The following is a 15,847-nucleotide window of genomic DNA, read 5'->3' as shown; positions in this document are numbered from 1 at the left end:
TAATAAACACAGCTAAGTGTGTGCATGGGTTTGTTGTAATCAGACAAGGATGATGTGCTGGTTTTGCGTTGATTGACATTTAGTGAGGGGAGAAGCCACCCACGGAAGCATTATATAGAAATGCTGTTGGGATAATGGCACTAAAGTCAGGATATGGTAATTTTCTGCTGTGGTCATGTTTCTCAGGGGCTGTAGTACAGACTTTCACTTCTTCCACGATTGTAGATGCGATCACAGATCTCACAATTCACTGGATAAAAGTGTGCACTGTGATGACTTATCACAGTCCCGTTAGACCGAAGTGTTACCTTGATGTCTCTTTTGCTGACACAGTCTGGCTGAAGGTTCATGTGTATGCCTGTATTGTGTACATGAGTAAAACATTCAGGTAGAGATAAGTAAGTTATGTATAATAATTAGCAACTTGTACTAACTAATTTATACTAATATAGCAGTTTGTACAAATCCTTCCAGTACAGTTTCTAACCATTTATCTGTGCGACTTGGAAAGGTTTCTTGTTTCAGCCATAGAGCTGTAAATACAAATGTCACTTAAAGTTCAGTAACTGTCCAAGCAGTTATTTCTCTTGGGCTCTCTGAATTTCTTCAAGCGCCTGCTCAATTGTTAGAGGTGGGGATTTGTGGTTCTTGATGTACTGAAAAAAAAAAAAAAAGTTAATAAATTAATGTCTTTATTATGTAGATTATTATTTATTAAATAGTAGAAAGCAACTAATCTTCATGTCAAGATACCTGCACGTTTCTGTACTAGCAACAGAAAGTGACCCTTCTGTTGCAGCATCTGAATTGAATGATCTCTGCTCATTTGAGGCCAGCTAAATGCTATAGCAGAAATCATAATCTTTAAAAACTATGGCCTCCAGCAGGACTTCAGTCTTTTTTTTCTTTTAGACTTACTAATTAATCATATGCAAAGAAATTGGGTTTGCCGCAAATACCACAGGCGTTTGGAAAGGAATATACATGCGCTCAGTCTCTGGTTCGTCATAAATACCTCTTTAGCCTCTTCCAGGGTATGGTAGTGGAACTTCTCACGCTCTAATGACTCCACGAGGGATGTGTGAAGGTGGTGAACGTTCTCGACAAATTGCTGGGTCAGCATCACGTGCTGCTTGCACATGGTGTGTAAAACGAGAATTGAGGGGCTGTAGGCGGTCAGGGCTGTGAGAAAGGGACAGGATGTACTGCGGTGAGGCATAGCTGGCAGCAAGGGCTGAACAAACCAACCTGGGCTTAGGTGCAGAAAATAGAGCGAGAAAGAAGAATAAACCTGGTTTTGGTACCTTCTACTGCATCCATGCTGATCACGTGACTGGAAATTGGCACTGGATCGATGTAGCTGGTTCCAACAGCTGGGGCAAGCACTGCAGAGGGGTTTGCTGTACATAGGATAGCATCAGAATTACCGGGTGGGGAGAGTGGAAAGGTTTAGTGCTACTGCTTGGTTCTTCACCAGTTGTTTTGGTGAAGCAGCTGTCCTAAAACCACTGTACAGCCTAACAGGAGAATTCTGTAAGCCAAAAATATGTTGACATAGTTATACAACTTCCACAATTTTTTTTAATCTTAGGCTCACAACACCATTGCAGAAAGCACCTTTTCTAACCCTAGGCAGAGTAAAAATAAAGACTTTTGTACTCAATGCTTCTGCTTTCAAGCACACTCAAGTTTCTACTTTCTCCTCGAGTGTGGCAAGGAATGGTGGCTCTTACTACTTTCTCCTTTAAATAAAGAGATTTAGGCAGGTAGCTACCCCTCAGGATGCGAAAGCTCGTATCTGATCCTGTCATGGGGCCATAACGTTTTCCCAAGAGAGGAGTACAATGCAAAAGAACTCAATGAATGAGTAATCACTTTAGTAACACTACAATGCTATTATTTACGATAGAAAAGAGACCAGAATATTGAATTTCATTTGAGAGTACTCGTGAGAGTACTCGTGCTGTTGTGAGCTCTGTTGCTGGGAAGTATTTTTAAGCAAAAAACATGTCTTACTATGATATTGAATCCCAGTCTTTTCTGTGGACAGCAGATTAAAGTGTTGGGCTTCATAAAATTTTGTATTTAGCACCAGTGAGGGGAAGCTGGCACTGGTCTATCAAGGCTGACTGGGCTGGCATATATAAAAGTGTAAAACTTGCCTGACTAGGGCAGTAATTGCTGAACTCACCCTTTGCCCAGCAGTAGGTGAACGGAGGAGGCTCTCCTGTCTGAACTGCGGCTTCTGTGACCGTCACTTGGTGCCCCTGGCTGGGCTGCTCTTGGGTGACCAACGGGGATGACGCTGGAGACGGGTGTGCTCCAGAATAGAGGCAGCTCCCAGCAGGTCCCTCTACAGATTCCCTGTCTGTTGTAGACAGAGACCTTTCAAAATCTTCAGAATATTCTGAATTAAGAGTTCTCTCGTTCTGATTAAGATAATCCTGTTTGTGTGGAGGGAAATCTGAGGACACTCCACTTAAATGTTGAGAGATTTCAGCTTCAGAGACACATCTTTCAAGGTCTTCTTTGGAAGAATCCCTCACGCCAGTTACCGCACTGGTCATTTTAAGAGCAGCTTGGTCCTCTTCCGCTAGCAGTGTATCTTTTTTCACATATTTGTTTGATTCTTGAGCAAACTGAATGTCTTTTCCCTGTAAAAGTATTTATTTTAGAACTTCCACACTCCACCAAACGAAGGCAGACTAGGAATATGTGCTAGTGGGAAATTTCTACTTACTTTCTGCTTTAATTCTGCTGCCTTACTGGTAGTACCTGGTGCCAGATCATCAAGGCTCAGGATATTCGGTCTGAAGTCTGCAAACAAATGACACCTACGCGTGAGAATTTGCATGAAAATTACAGTACGCTTTCCCGTAAGTGAAGAAAGTGGAAAAAACAAAAAAATCAGTACTACCTTCCCAGTTTAGTATTGAAAAGTAATAGCAATCAGTCATTGATTCTTTAACTTCGTAGAAACTCCTAAAATTTCCTCCTTCGATCTGCTGACATTCCTGAAGTTCAAGAGATTTTTGCTGCCTCTCATTTCCAGCTGTTCTCACTCTGACCCATTGGTACATTGTGCCACTGATACATGAAAACTACTCTAAATGTTCTAATTGTTTTGACATCGTAATGTCACTCAGGGCAGCATCATAAATCTGAACCCATTAAGTCAAAAGCCAAGAAAAATACAAACCTATTACACTAGAAAAAAGAAAGAGATTACTTTGATCGGGCCTTAGTTAATGTAAAATTTCACCAGTGAATCCTTTTGAAGTGACTATTTTCCCCATGTTTATTAAGAGAATTTATGAGGAGATTATCAATGCAATTCATACTGAGTCTACTGAGACAGTATTTTAGAAATCTTACACTTCAAACTGCTGCTGGTTGGATCTTCTGCATCAGCTCCTTTAGAAAATAATTCATCTAATGACTTTATTTCACTTCTTTCACTTTCAATGGATTCTTGCCTTTGCTTGGTGTAGCCTGCTTTAGGCAGAGCAATCTTTACAGTGTTGTCTTTCATGGAAGACGACAGCAATTGAGACCTCGTGGTATGTCCTGACAGGTTTCTGCTGGTGAGTGAAGGTGCTGGTGAATTAACTTTACCGAACACGCTTTCCTCTGAGTCTTTGTCGTGAAAAGAAGATGCTTTAGATAACTCTGCTGGTGAAACTTCCTTACGAAACAGAGGTGCACTTCCTGATGGAACTGGAGTCTTGCTCTTTTTGAAGAATATGAAAAAGAGATTTGTGTGTTACTTCATTGTTACGTGTAGATTGCTGAAGGGAGAACAAATCATTGTGGGTAAAAGAGAGTAATTTTAACATGTCAAGATGTGAACCTGAATCCGATCATGAGCAAGACACAAATGTAAATTTAAAATTTATTTGCTGGTGTTATCTAAACAAAAAGTGATCAACCGATTAAAACAATTATACAGAAGCATTAATAAAAAGACATAATCCAGCAAAAATTTGCAATTACCTTTCTACCCCACTGAGCATCACTTACCAGAACCTTCTGATTCCCATTTACACTGGAAAACCCCAAAGAGCTCTCCATCAATTCTCTCATTTCCTCTTCATCACTATCCAGATCAAGCCGTTTAACCGTAACATTCCTTCTAGGGCTTTGGATGTTTTCATGAGAACAGGCATCCCTGAGGGTCCCATTCCCACTGGTGGTACCGTAATTCTTCCAGTACTCCTTGCCCCTGGCACCACCTTCATGCCTAGAGGCAGATGGAGTGCACTCCTCAGCCAAAGGCTTGAGGCCCGAGTCAGTGTTTTGCAATTCCAGGTGCTTTTTTTGACCCATAATTTTGCTTTCTAGTTGTGCCACTTTATCTAGGACTGAGCTTAACCGCCTGTGGGAGGCGCTGCCCAGAGTGCTCTGGGCCGCACGGCTGCTCGCTGCCCACACGGTGCTTCCCGGCATCTGGCATCGCTGGATCCCACGAGAGTTTCCATCGCACACTTTCAGGAACCTGCCGTGGTGGGACGGAGCTCTTCCAGCGTTCTCCGGCTCTGTGCCCACCACCGCGAGGTCACCACGGGTGCTGGTCCTGCGGGGTACGTGGCTGTGGCCCTGCCAAGAATCAGAGAGTCACTGACCTTAGGAAAGACCTGACATCATCGAGTCCAACCTGTGACTGATTCCTACGTTGTTAACCAGACCAAAGCACTGACTGCTACGGCCAGTCTTTCCTTAAACATCTTCGGGGATGGTGACTCCACGGGCAGCCCCTTCCAATGTCTGACCACCCTTTCTGTGAAGAAATTCTTTCTGATGCCCAACCTAAACTTCCCCTGCCACAGTTTAAGACTGTCCTCTCGTCCTGTCCCTGGTTCCCAGGTAGCAGAGCTGGTCACCACCTGACTGCACACCTCTGTCACGGAGCTGTAAGGAAGGGGGTTGTACAGATCCCTCCCCACACAGGACGCAAACACCGGCCCCGGCCGAGGCCGCCCGGCTACAGGCTGAGACAGGGCGCCGGTGCCTCACCTGCCCTCGGCCCGCGGGTGCCCGAGACATCGCGGCCATCCGGGACGGGACGAGATGAGACAGAGACGAAAGGGGCAGGACGGACGGGATGGGGCGGGACAGGGTCAGAGAACACGCTGCCAGCTCCGCCCGGCCCGAGGCGGCGAGGGCTTCTCTGGTGCGCGGCCTTGTAGCCCTGGACGACTGGAGTCCGCGACTCCCCAATACCCCGCCCATTCATTGGTAGGCGCGAGCGCTTCGGCACCGCCAGCCAATCACAAGCGGGTTTACGGCCGTCGGCACCGGGGGCCCCGACTGCAAACCCCAGCAGGCAGCGGGGTCAATGAATGAGGGTTTTTACAAAGCCGCGATTTGCTAATTATTGGAGCGAGTTGGGAATTAATCCAGTTGTTCAGCAGGATTTGCTTTAAGACCCCTCACTGAAACAACATACTGTAGGCTATTACCTGCCCTTTGTACTTGTGTGTCATTTCCAGGGGCTTGGTGAAACTGGTACTTCGTGTGTCACATTGAAATTTGGCATTAGGCATCTAACATCATTATATACTTGTAATACAGTTACATGGCTATTGAGTTTATGCCATGGATAATTTCTATTTTGCCTAGTTTGTTATTTTTCTGGGTTAGTTTTCTAGTATGTTCCAGGGTTATTTCGCTGCAAGGCAGTTCCTAAGACTTGAGTTTAAGGTTCCTAAAAATTTTCCCTTGCTATCTCTAAAACTCTGGCTGACAGACGTACACAGCTATATACACCGATAATATATTTTGATTATAATGCCAGATCAGACTTATGAAATAAAAATTGATAACAAAATGCATCTGGCAACCCACAAGATGATTCAGGTTGTTTACCACTGGGGAAAATTAATGATCAAAGAAACCCACCGACTGGGATGATTGAATCTGAATTTATGATCTAAATGGCATCAAACCTGAGGTAATTTGCTCTCTTTATTCTGTGTTAGTAGATTATCAAATTTCTTTTTAATATAGTTGAATTGTACACTGGTTTTGCTTTCTTATTTTCCTGTGTCTGTTAAAGGATTGGGATGAACCTGAACCAATGGTGGAACTAGTGCTGAGGACCTGAATTTTGGAATGAATAATAATAATAATAATAATAATAATAATAATACTACAAAATGGTATTCTACTGTGGCGAAGACTCCTTTATACAGTTTATAAATAATTTCCTACTCCTAGCTAGGGAAACACCTTGAGCCACTTTCTTTGCCTGACTCTATTCTGAACACGTAGTTCGTCCTAGGGGGAACGGAAACCGAATCAGATGGGTAATCTGTGGACTCTTAAGGAAACAGACTTCCTGGGGTTTTTTGCTGTTTTCCTTCCAAAGTGAAAGCTGGCACCATTTTTTACAATTTCTTGATAACGGATGCTGAGGTTTATGCAAAAGCCTTTGGAGATGGAACATGGGGAGAAATGAAGTGAATGTGAAATTCCCATTGGTGTTTTCCTTCTTTATTTCCACATTTTAAAAACGGCTTGTCTAATCTGATTGAGAAACTATGGGTGCATAAAAAGGAAATTGGAATCCCATGGTCCTGAAAAGGAAATGAATGTAAAGCAAGCTGAGGAATACCAGGAGAGAGAAAGGACTATGAAGGAAAAATACTTTGAGCAATAGTTGAAGAAAAAAATCAGAGAACAAAGAAGGCTCTGGAAGGGACAGAGCAGTGGGGAATGATATTGAGATGGAAGAGCTTTAATATTCATTTGAAAGAAGTTCACTTTTTTTCTGCTTACATCATGTAAGCATTATGGGATTTTGTTAATAGCTTGTGGAAATCTGCTCCGATGGAGTTGTTTTAATACAGACTTTTTTGATGCAACATTAGATTTTGTGACTAGTTGCTGTTGTTTTTATTGAAAATACTGTCACAGTTAAATTGTCTATAGAAAAAGTTGGAGATTATTTATTAACTGTATCTTAACACTGCTATAATGTATTGAAACCACCTGTAATAAAGCATGAGGTTTGTAACTGTTCTACACTTTAATGCTTTAATATTAAATGCAAAATGAATACTCATTTTTGTTGAGGAAATATTGCACTTTTATGTTCCAATAAAGAATTCAGCATGTCAAATGGGCAAAGAATGCTTCACAACATACTTAGAAACAAGGAGGAGACAAGCTTTGCTTAACTCCTGTAGCCATTGTGCATCTGTCAGAGTTTCAGAGCTTACTGAGTCAATGCAACCTTATCTCCTGTTGGAACATTCCAGCTCCATCGTGGTGTGAGAGTGACAGCAGTCTGTCCGTCCCCAAATCTGATCGTATAAGTTTAAAATTTTTAATTTGGACAGATTTTTTCCCTTTCACAGTTCTGAAATAGGCATACAAAGTGCCTGGATGCTGTCTTTTTTTTTTTTTTCCTAATGCAATGAGGGAAATGAATTACAAACAATGAATGATGCACCTGATTTTTTGTTTGACCTGTGTTGTAGCTCAATCTTGTAACTTTTTCAGTCATTTCCTTCAATCCTTTCTCAAGTCTTTCTGCTTTTCTGCACTTCCTTCCTCCCCCAAGAACTAATGCTACAAATTTAGAAAAAAATGAAGGCAAACTTCAGAGCCCAGGGCTCTGCACTTACCTCTGGACACTGGCTGAGAGGATTTTGTGTGGTGAGGAGAAAGGAAGTGGGGGGATCCCTGGCAGCCCCGATGTCAGCTGTGCCACTTTGTAGTCTGGTGACTGACTGAGATCAAATTTTTCTGCTTCTGCTTGTCCAAGAGCTGTAAAACAATTCCAGTGACAGTCTGGAGTGCAGAACTTTTAAAGCTCTGAAATACGGCAGTTGCCCTGCACCTTTTTTTCCTAAACGGATTCCTGTTGATTTAACTTTTATGTGATCACGGTGATCCAGCCTCAGTCACGCTGCTGCTCAGGATTTATACTCTGCAGTCAGGGGCTTACTGACTTTGGTGTATTTGATGCTGAAACTTTGATCCTAGACCAGAAGCTTCACTGGGGATAAGGATGCTTTGACAGGGTTTGGAGCTGCAAAGTTGATCGAGGACGGGAGCATCTCTCTGCCGAGGAAAGGTTGAGGGAGTTGGGTCTGTTCAACCTGGAGAGAAGACGCTGAGAGAGGACCTCACCCCTGTCTGTCAGCGTCTGCAGGGAGGGGTCAGAGCACGGGCCGGGCCGTGCTCCGTGGGGCCCAGCAACGGGACAAGAGGCAGCAGGCAGAAACTGATGCCCAAGAAGTTCCGCCTGAGTATGAGGAAGAACTTCTTTACTGTGCAGTGACTGAGGACTGGAACAGATTGCAATCCCTCACTGGAGATACTATACAACTGTGTGAACACAATCCTGTGCCATGTGCTCTGGGATGGCCCTGCTGGAGCAGGGGCGTGGGACCTGGTGGCCCACCGCAGTCCATTCAAACCTCACTCGTTTTGGGATTACATGACTGCCCACGGAGATGGTGGTGACGTCCCCATCCCTGGAGGTGTTTAGGGAGCGGCGGGACATGGCACTCAGTGCTCTGATCTGGTTGGCAAGGTGGTGATCGGTCAAAGGTTGGACTCAATGACCTAAAAGGTCTCTTCCGTTCTAAATGATTCAGTGACTCTGTAGAGCGCAGCGGGCAGCGGGAACTGCAGTGGAGGGGCGCCTGCCGGACCCCGATAAAGCCGCAGTCACCCGCCGGCGGCTCCCGGCGCCTCCTCAGCCGCCGCCACCGTCTCCTCGGCCCGCCCGGCCCGGCCGCGCCACCGCCTCCCGCCCCTCGCTCCGCCCCGGCCGCGGCCCGACCCAGCGGGTGGAAGATGGCGGCGCTCATCCCCCTCAGCCAGCAGGTACCGGGCTGCGCGGGGACGCGCGGCCCTCCGCCCCGGCGGCCGGGCGGGCGCGGGCAGCGGCAGCGGGGCTGCACCGTAGGCGGCTGCAGCCGGACCGGGGCTGACGCTGAGTACAGGCCCTGTGCCGGGAGGGGCTCGGCCCGCGGGGAATGAGGGTCGGGGTGCGGCGGGGAGCGGGACAGGGACAGGGCAAGGGCGGCGAGAGGCGCCCGTTGTGCGCCCCGGGGCCGGGGCGGGCGCTGCTGGAGGGCCACAAGCTGCGCCGGCGCCCTCCTGTCATGGAGGCCCTGGACCTGCGTCCCTGGGGTGGGGCTGGGGGGTCTCCTGCCGCTTCTCCACCCCGAGCCGTCTGGATTAGCGGGGGCCAGGGGTTTGAAGGCAAAGGGCTGGTGCTCCGCACGTCGCCTGGTTTTCCTGTTCGTACCGGGGGCTTGGTGCCGCCTGGAGCTGCCGAGCTGTTGTGAGAGGATGTCGTGACTGCGTGGGGTGTTCAGGAGGCGCGTGAAGAGCGCGGCCGCAGCGCGGGGACTCCGGGAAGGGGCTGAGGGATGAGCGGGAGGTGTTCCCCTGTCAGGAGGAGGATGAGCTTCTGCAGGGCGGGGGACAGGGCACGTATCCCTGACCCTTGGGAGAGGCTGTTTCCAGCTCTGGTTGAGTGCTAGGGGTCCCTGGGTTGATTTCTGTTGTTAGAAGTTTTTTGATTGATTTCTCACCCAAATAATTCAAGCCTAAGCAATGTGATGATCTCTGTTAATTATTTTCCATAGCCCTGTGAAGGGAGTCAGTTTACTTATTTGCTTTAAAGCAGAAGAAAAGCAACATCACCCCAACTCCCTTCAATGTCTCGAAATTAAAACTAATTTCTACACTGTGCCGAGGCCAGTCAGGCATTCAGAATGACTACGATTAGTAGTTCAGATTATTTAAATATATCGATTTTCTTTTAATAATGATCTTTGAGTTGCAGTACTCTAAAAATTTATCTCTCAATGGAGTTACGGGGTGCTTGGATAACATAACTTGCTATGTGTCTTACTAAGAACATGTACTGCTGTTTAGCTTCTGTTTAGCAGGAGTCCTGATTAACATCGGTGTAAGTAAGTGAACATAATCAGAAACCTCTGAAAACATCCGTGTGCACAAAAACTGTTACCAAAAATTTTCAATTGATTAATGTGGTGCAAAATATGTAAGTCAAACTCTGGATGTTAAAGAGTTTGTAGTTGTGAAACTTCTGTAGTACGTTGGTAAAAATCAAATAACTATCAAGTATTTACTCTAGAAATCTACTTTCTCTGTTTAAATTCTTGTTGATCTTTGAGACAGTGGTATCAGTGGTATTCTTTTTGATAGAAAACGTTATGTTTAGGGGGATAAATTCAGTAGTCTACCACATTCAGTAGACTTATCAGTTATTTTTGTGGTATTTTCCAACTAATTCAGTGGAAGCATTGAAGTTCTAAAACTTGTTTTCCTATATTGAACTGTCAAGGGTAATCTAGCTGTAATCAGGGCAGTGAACAGAATTTCCTTTAAAGTAATAAACTTTCTCCTTTAATAGCCTCAGTTTTGTGATTACTAAGGAGATGGATGTTAATAAGAGTAAACGCCAGAAATGGAATTAGACGAAACATGAGAGGGTACGTGTGCTATTATGTTGAGGCTTGTCCACTCAGAAAGATATAAAATAAGACTGTTGATACCAACATATTAAGAGCTGCAAACAGCATGAGTAATTCAAGTGGCCTAAAATATTTGATCATATATTATCGTCAACAACAACAACAACAACAACAATAATAATAATAATAATAATAATAATAATAATAATAATAATAATAATAATAATTTTATTTAAAATAATTAATGTGATCCAGAGCTCTTTGTAACCCCACGATGACCTCAGGAAAGAGAACTGGCTGTATCAATTGTTCTGGTGCCAGGCGCTTACTTCTGCCTTTTTCCCAGACCTGCACTAAGGGACTTGGAGCAGTATCCATGTGTGTGCACTGCGCACCACAAACACAGCGTACAGATCTGCTGTGAGTGTGCAGGCTCAAGATTTGAATTTCTGAACAGGAAATCAACTTGGTGATAAAACAGCAAGGCACTAGGGCTCCGAAGGGTCTGTTTGAGAGATGGTCTAAAGCGCTGGTCAAAGGTGATGTTTTGGGGAATACAGAACAGGCGTAGGAGCCACGAGGTGGATAAACTGTTAGTCAGACTGAACCTTTCTAACAGGTTGTGCTTTGACATCGTCAACTGTGCGCTCTTCAAATTTTTCTCTGCTGGCATTGACAGTCTTGGATTGGTCTTTCATCAGCAGATGTCACCAAATTACAGAATCTTCTTGAATGATGGTGATGTCATCACATGTGGTGATGGGTAGATAGAGAGCTGTGCTATTTTTATCACTTGAACCCATTTTGTCTGGTCTTCTTCATCACAGAGGTGCAGTCATTTAGGTAAATCGGTCAGAGAATCTTTGTAAAATTCTGCAAGTAGAGAATTGATGCTGAAGTGCTTTCCAGCAGCATTTGGGTGAGTAATTTGCTGTAGAAGGAATTTCACAGCATTGAGGCACATCACCCTGGTTCCTGCTGCCTCTGCCAGGTAAGTCAGCTCCACGTCATGGCTGACAATATCAAATGAGGGTGACAGGAATGTCTGGTGATGGGATGAGATCATTCAGTCCTGCTGTTAGAGCAATTTGCTCTGTATCTTGGTACGAGTCCAGTCTCTGCATGCTCTAGGTCACTCACCGTATCAGTCACAGGAGCTTGTAGTTGGTGGTTGACTCTCTTGTCTGAGCTTTCTGATAAACAAGAGGTTCATAGTTTGGTGATAGTTGGCTGGAAACATGCTGGGTTTTATTCAAAGTGGAACAGGCTATTTCCTACTTCCACCTTTTCTCTGAATGATGTGTTTCCTGCTTGGACAGGAACGCAATGCTTGTATGTGCCTATCGTTTACATGCCAGCACAAAGAATAGTCAGATTTATGAGTTATGTTTGCAGCATCCTTCTGATATCCTGTCCGCCATCAGGAAGAGCAAGAGCTTCCGGAGGGTACTGATGTTGGCAAATGCAGCAGCTTATTTTGTTGATGGATATAAGGGAAGTACATTTGAGATGCTTAGGAAACTGTTCTGAAAATCACGATTTTTCTATTCAAATAGAACTGTAATCATCAGAGAGTCAGCGTTTGCTTGTGCTCAATTCAGAAAACTTAGTTGTTATGGATAGCTCCTTAAATGAAAATTTAGCATGTTTATTGTAAACTCACAAGAAGGTTCTCTTGATGTGAAATAAAATTTTCGTGTTCTTGCTTGTTTTTTTCTTTCATCGTGTTCCTGCCTTCTGTCCTCTCAGAGTAGGCAAAACATCTGGAAATCCATGAGGATGACAAGGAAGAAGGTGACATTTGGGAGGGGACATAGTAGTGGTGGGACTTAGTGTGAAATACTCCTTTTCAGGTGTCTGGCTGCTGTCCCGGAGGTAGAGAATGATTGTCCCAAGCAGGTGTTGCGACATCTCTGCGTCTCACTTGTTAAAGTCTCCATTGGGTTGTTTTGTTGCTTTCTTTTTAAGGCCTCTGAATGCTCTAAGGACTGACCCGTTTTTGACTGGATTGGTTTTGCTGTTGGCGTTGAGGCTGAGGACAGCAGTGTGGAGGGATAACCTGCACAGGGCTAGAGCTCATGTGGCAACTGTAGGAGGCGAGTGAGAGGATAGGTTTTGGGGCTTCTGCGTCTTTTGGCATTCCAGTTCCCATCTGCTCGGAATGTCAGGAAGAGGGACCGGGATCTGCTTGTTTAGTACAGTGAAAAGGCAGGGCTTCCCTTGGGTATGCGGCTTTAGTGTAATGCAGTGATTACACCAAGGTGAAATCCTCCAAAAACATTGTCAGGGGGTTGTGAGTGGTGTTAATTTGCCATTCCTTCTGTATTTTGTTGGTTTGGGTTGGGTTGGGTTGTGGTGTGGTTTTTTTGGTTTGGTTTGGTTATTTTAAATTTTATTTTCTTTACTCTGTTTCAGTTTAAGATCCTAGTGCTGAAAATGTGTTAACACAAGCACAGGGCTCTGTGTGTGCATAATAGTCTGCTGAAAATATTCCGTAAGGATGTATACGGTGCAGGAGGTAGTCAGGTCAGCATTATGTTGAAAGCCGGGCCTTTGTTATTGTTACTTCTCATCCTGAGATCTGAAATACTTCAGCAATTAATTCAGATCTGTTCTTGAAAACCTTATCCCTATGTAGTGTCATTAAGTGAAATGTGAGGAGAGGTAGGAATCCTGATTAGTGAGAAGTTTTAAGAGATGACAGTAGCCTGTGGTCTTGGTGGATCTTGTTATCCACACTTAAATTTCAAGTGTCCAGTTTGTAACACATGAAATTAACACACTATTTTAGGTTTTTGATAGAAGTGATACACGACGTGCTAAAGGTTTCTTTTCCTGTCAATTCTGATAATTGTTTATTCTGTTTTCTTACTTGTGTTCCAGTTTTCTACTGGGAATCCAATATATGAAACATATTATAAGCAGGTATGTTCTTAAAAAAAAAGTTAAAATAAAGTGCATTTTCTTATTTCCCAAGATTTCCTTCTCTTTGTTTTCCCCATTGCAGTGCTAAAACTGTGTGAATTCTGAGTGATCATGCAGTTTGTGTAACTCCCTTTGACCTAGAGGCGAGAGACCATTTCTTAAATCTGCTTTCACAACATCATGTTTCAATTAAATGTTAATTTTTCTCCTTCAGGTAGATCCAACATACACAGGGAGAGTTGGGGCAAGTGAAGCCGCTCTGTTTCTTAAAAAATCTGGTCTCTCTGATATCATCCTTGGAAAAGTAAGTTGAAGGAATTGGATAACGCAGTAATTGTCTCAATACTTCTTTTAAGTGAAAGGAAAAATTTAAAAAGAAAATTTGTCTTTTGTGTAAGATTTTTGTCGTTAACGCGACAATTCAGTAACATTGTATGTCATTACTTGAAAGCTGAATGAACACTTTAAGAAGACGTACAGTAGGAACTGTTGAGCTAAGTTTTCTTTGAAATTCACAGCGACTTTTTTTTTTGTATCTCCACAGATATGGGATTTGGCTGACCCAGAGGGTAAAGGATACTTAGATAAACAGGTAAATTAGATGTTCATGTAGACTTCCTATATTACCTTTCCCAGGTTAGCCTTGTTTCAATCAAGCCCTGGTACCACTAGTAGTTATCTTTATCTTTTTCATGGTTGAGTTTTTGTTTACAAGATGATTTTTTTCCCCAGCACTGCTCATATCCAAGTGTATTACTCAGTGGGGCTGCAGGAGAAGTTTGGTTCTAATTTTCTGTATCTCTTTTGTTTTGTAAATAATCGAGGTGTGTACTGTGTAGATACACAGTCATTAAGTGACAAATGAAAAGTATGATTTGATTTTTGAAGACTTTCATGCATGAAAAAATCTAGCATTTTTACGAAAAGTGGCTTGGAATATCAAATACCAAGTTCCTTGTAGATACAGGTAAACTTTTTCAAAACATTACTAATTTTTAAGAGAAATTGTTGAATTTTAATTAGGAGAAAGTTCTTCATAAAAACTGACTTCCAGTTTTCTCCTCTTTGTTTCCTGTTACTGTAAAATTTTTCCCTGACTCATCCTTAAAAGCAAAGGGGTACTTGGCATTATGGGGCTGTACATCTGGGGTTTCTTTTTACTGAGTTGCACATGTACAGTGTTAGTAAAAATTGTAAGCGGGTTATTTTTTGTGATTTAAACTGGTTTTTAATAGACAACACAATTGTTTGTAGGGTTTCTATGTTGCGTTGCGCCTTGTAGCGTGTGCACAGAATGGCCACGATGTAAACCTGAGCAGTCTGAATTTGACTGTGCCACCTCCTAAATTTGTAAGTAATAACCACTTAAATGCAGGTATGTGTTATGTGAGAACTAAGGCTTCAGCTGGAACATTGGAGTAGTCTTCTGTTTCATAAATGTCATGGTTCTGGGGCTTCAGGCTGCTGTCAAACAGTTCCTTAGGACACGCCAGCCAAGGCTGCCACGGTCTTGTCAGGCTGAGTGACAAGAAACCAATGTGTGTGTAAGTCTGGTCAGCTTGGTCAGGAAGCTGATGTGGCTAAACTCTGAATTCATGAAAAACAAGGATAGAAAAATAATTATTTTGGGGCTGGGTCAACAGGAATGAGTGGTAAAAGGAGCTACTGCAGCTTTGCCCTGCAGTAGCTACTGCAGCACCTCTTTGGCTTGTGCTGGTTCTGTGTTTGGACACTGAATGCATCTACCGAATGTCCTCACCCAAGTACTGTAGTGCTATAAAATGAGTGTGACTTTTACTTAGGTATGTGTGCAGTCTATTTTCCTCGATGTAGTTAAGCTTGATGTCTATGACTATCTCGAACTTAATGCAATTAGTAAGTATTAGAGCCAGAAGTGTGTGTATTGTATCTATTTATATTAAAATAAAAAATTTTCTAATTTTTAGCGTGACACTAGCAGTCCTTTGCTGATCACACCGCCCTCGACAGAGCCTCACTGGGCTGTTAGGGTAAGTGTAAAAGAGAGTACATTCCATCCATTTTTTAGAAGTAAATATTTTTCTTGTGTCTAAGTTTCCCAGTGAGAGAATTTTGTATCAAATGAATTTCCCATTTCAGAAGTCCTCTCTTTCTGTGCAAACCTGTGCACAATAGAGAACACCAAGGTGTAGTTTTAGATAGGCAGTAAGGGTTAAACAACCCTTTGACAACCACTTGTGTGATTTTTTAAAACAATGAATTTAAATCTTCTGCTTGGATTTCTTCCAGAATTCTACTATTAGGCACTTTGTTTGTATAAAGGAACCCCACTGGGAACAGCAAATTATTTCACCACATCCAGCCTGAACTATTAATTTAAAGCTTGAGTTCCTATGTTTTAATTAGTATTCAATGATACAAGCTATATATATAATTTGGAAAAAATAACTTTTAATGCATATGTGGGGATATTTATGCTT

At 43.3% G+C, this 15,847-nt stretch overlaps 2 protein-coding genes across 6 annotated transcripts in view; one reads left to right on the top strand and one right to left on the bottom strand.

The window, feature by feature from the left end:
- Positions 1-29: 29 nt before the first annotated feature.
- On the bottom strand, positions 30-5,229 carry CUNH19orf44 (chromosome unknown C19orf44 homolog). The gene is made up of 8 exons (XM_066205512.1): positions 5,014-5,229; positions 4,021-4,596; positions 3,376-3,730; positions 2,741-2,817; positions 2,192-2,654; positions 1,305-1,400; positions 1,016-1,182; positions 30-656 (listed from the first exon to the last, which is right to left on the bottom strand). The coding sequence occupies exons 1-8, from the start codon at positions 5,227-5,229 to the stop codon at positions 579-581; spliced, it is 2,028 nt and encodes a 675-aa protein (XP_066061609.1). The 3' UTR covers positions 30-578.
- Positions 5,230-8,787: 3,558 nt separating this feature from the next.
- Positions 8,788-15,847, top strand: part of EPS15L1 (epidermal growth factor receptor pathway substrate 15 like 1) — a 45,138-nt gene continuing 38,078 nt past the window's right edge. For all 5 annotated transcript variants that reach the window (XM_066205479.1, XM_066205478.1, XM_066205477.1 and 2 more), the window contains exons 1-6: positions 8,788-8,838; positions 13,347-13,388; positions 13,603-13,692; positions 13,933-13,980; positions 14,643-14,738; positions 15,335-15,397. In XM_066205479.1, the coding sequence (XP_066061576.1) occupies positions 8,809-8,838; positions 13,347-13,388; positions 13,603-13,692; positions 13,933-13,980; positions 14,643-14,738; positions 15,335-15,397 (369 nt within the window). In that variant the 5' untranslated portion in view covers positions 8,788-8,808. The remainder of the gene's footprint in view (positions 8,839-13,346; positions 13,389-13,602; positions 13,693-13,932; positions 13,981-14,642; positions 14,739-15,334; positions 15,398-15,847) is intronic.

The sequence above is a fragment of the Chamaea fasciata genome, unplaced genomic scaffold (assembly GCF_029207755.1).
Source record: "Chamaea fasciata isolate MVZ Bird 193981 ecotype frontalis unplaced genomic scaffold, bChaFas1.0.hap1 SCAF_28, whole genome shotgun sequence".
Lineage (NCBI taxonomy): Eukaryota > Metazoa > Chordata > Aves > Passeriformes > Sylviidae > Chamaea > Chamaea fasciata.
The sequence above is the reverse complement of the archived record's forward strand: the minus strand, read 5'-3'. Positions and strand labels throughout refer to the sequence as shown.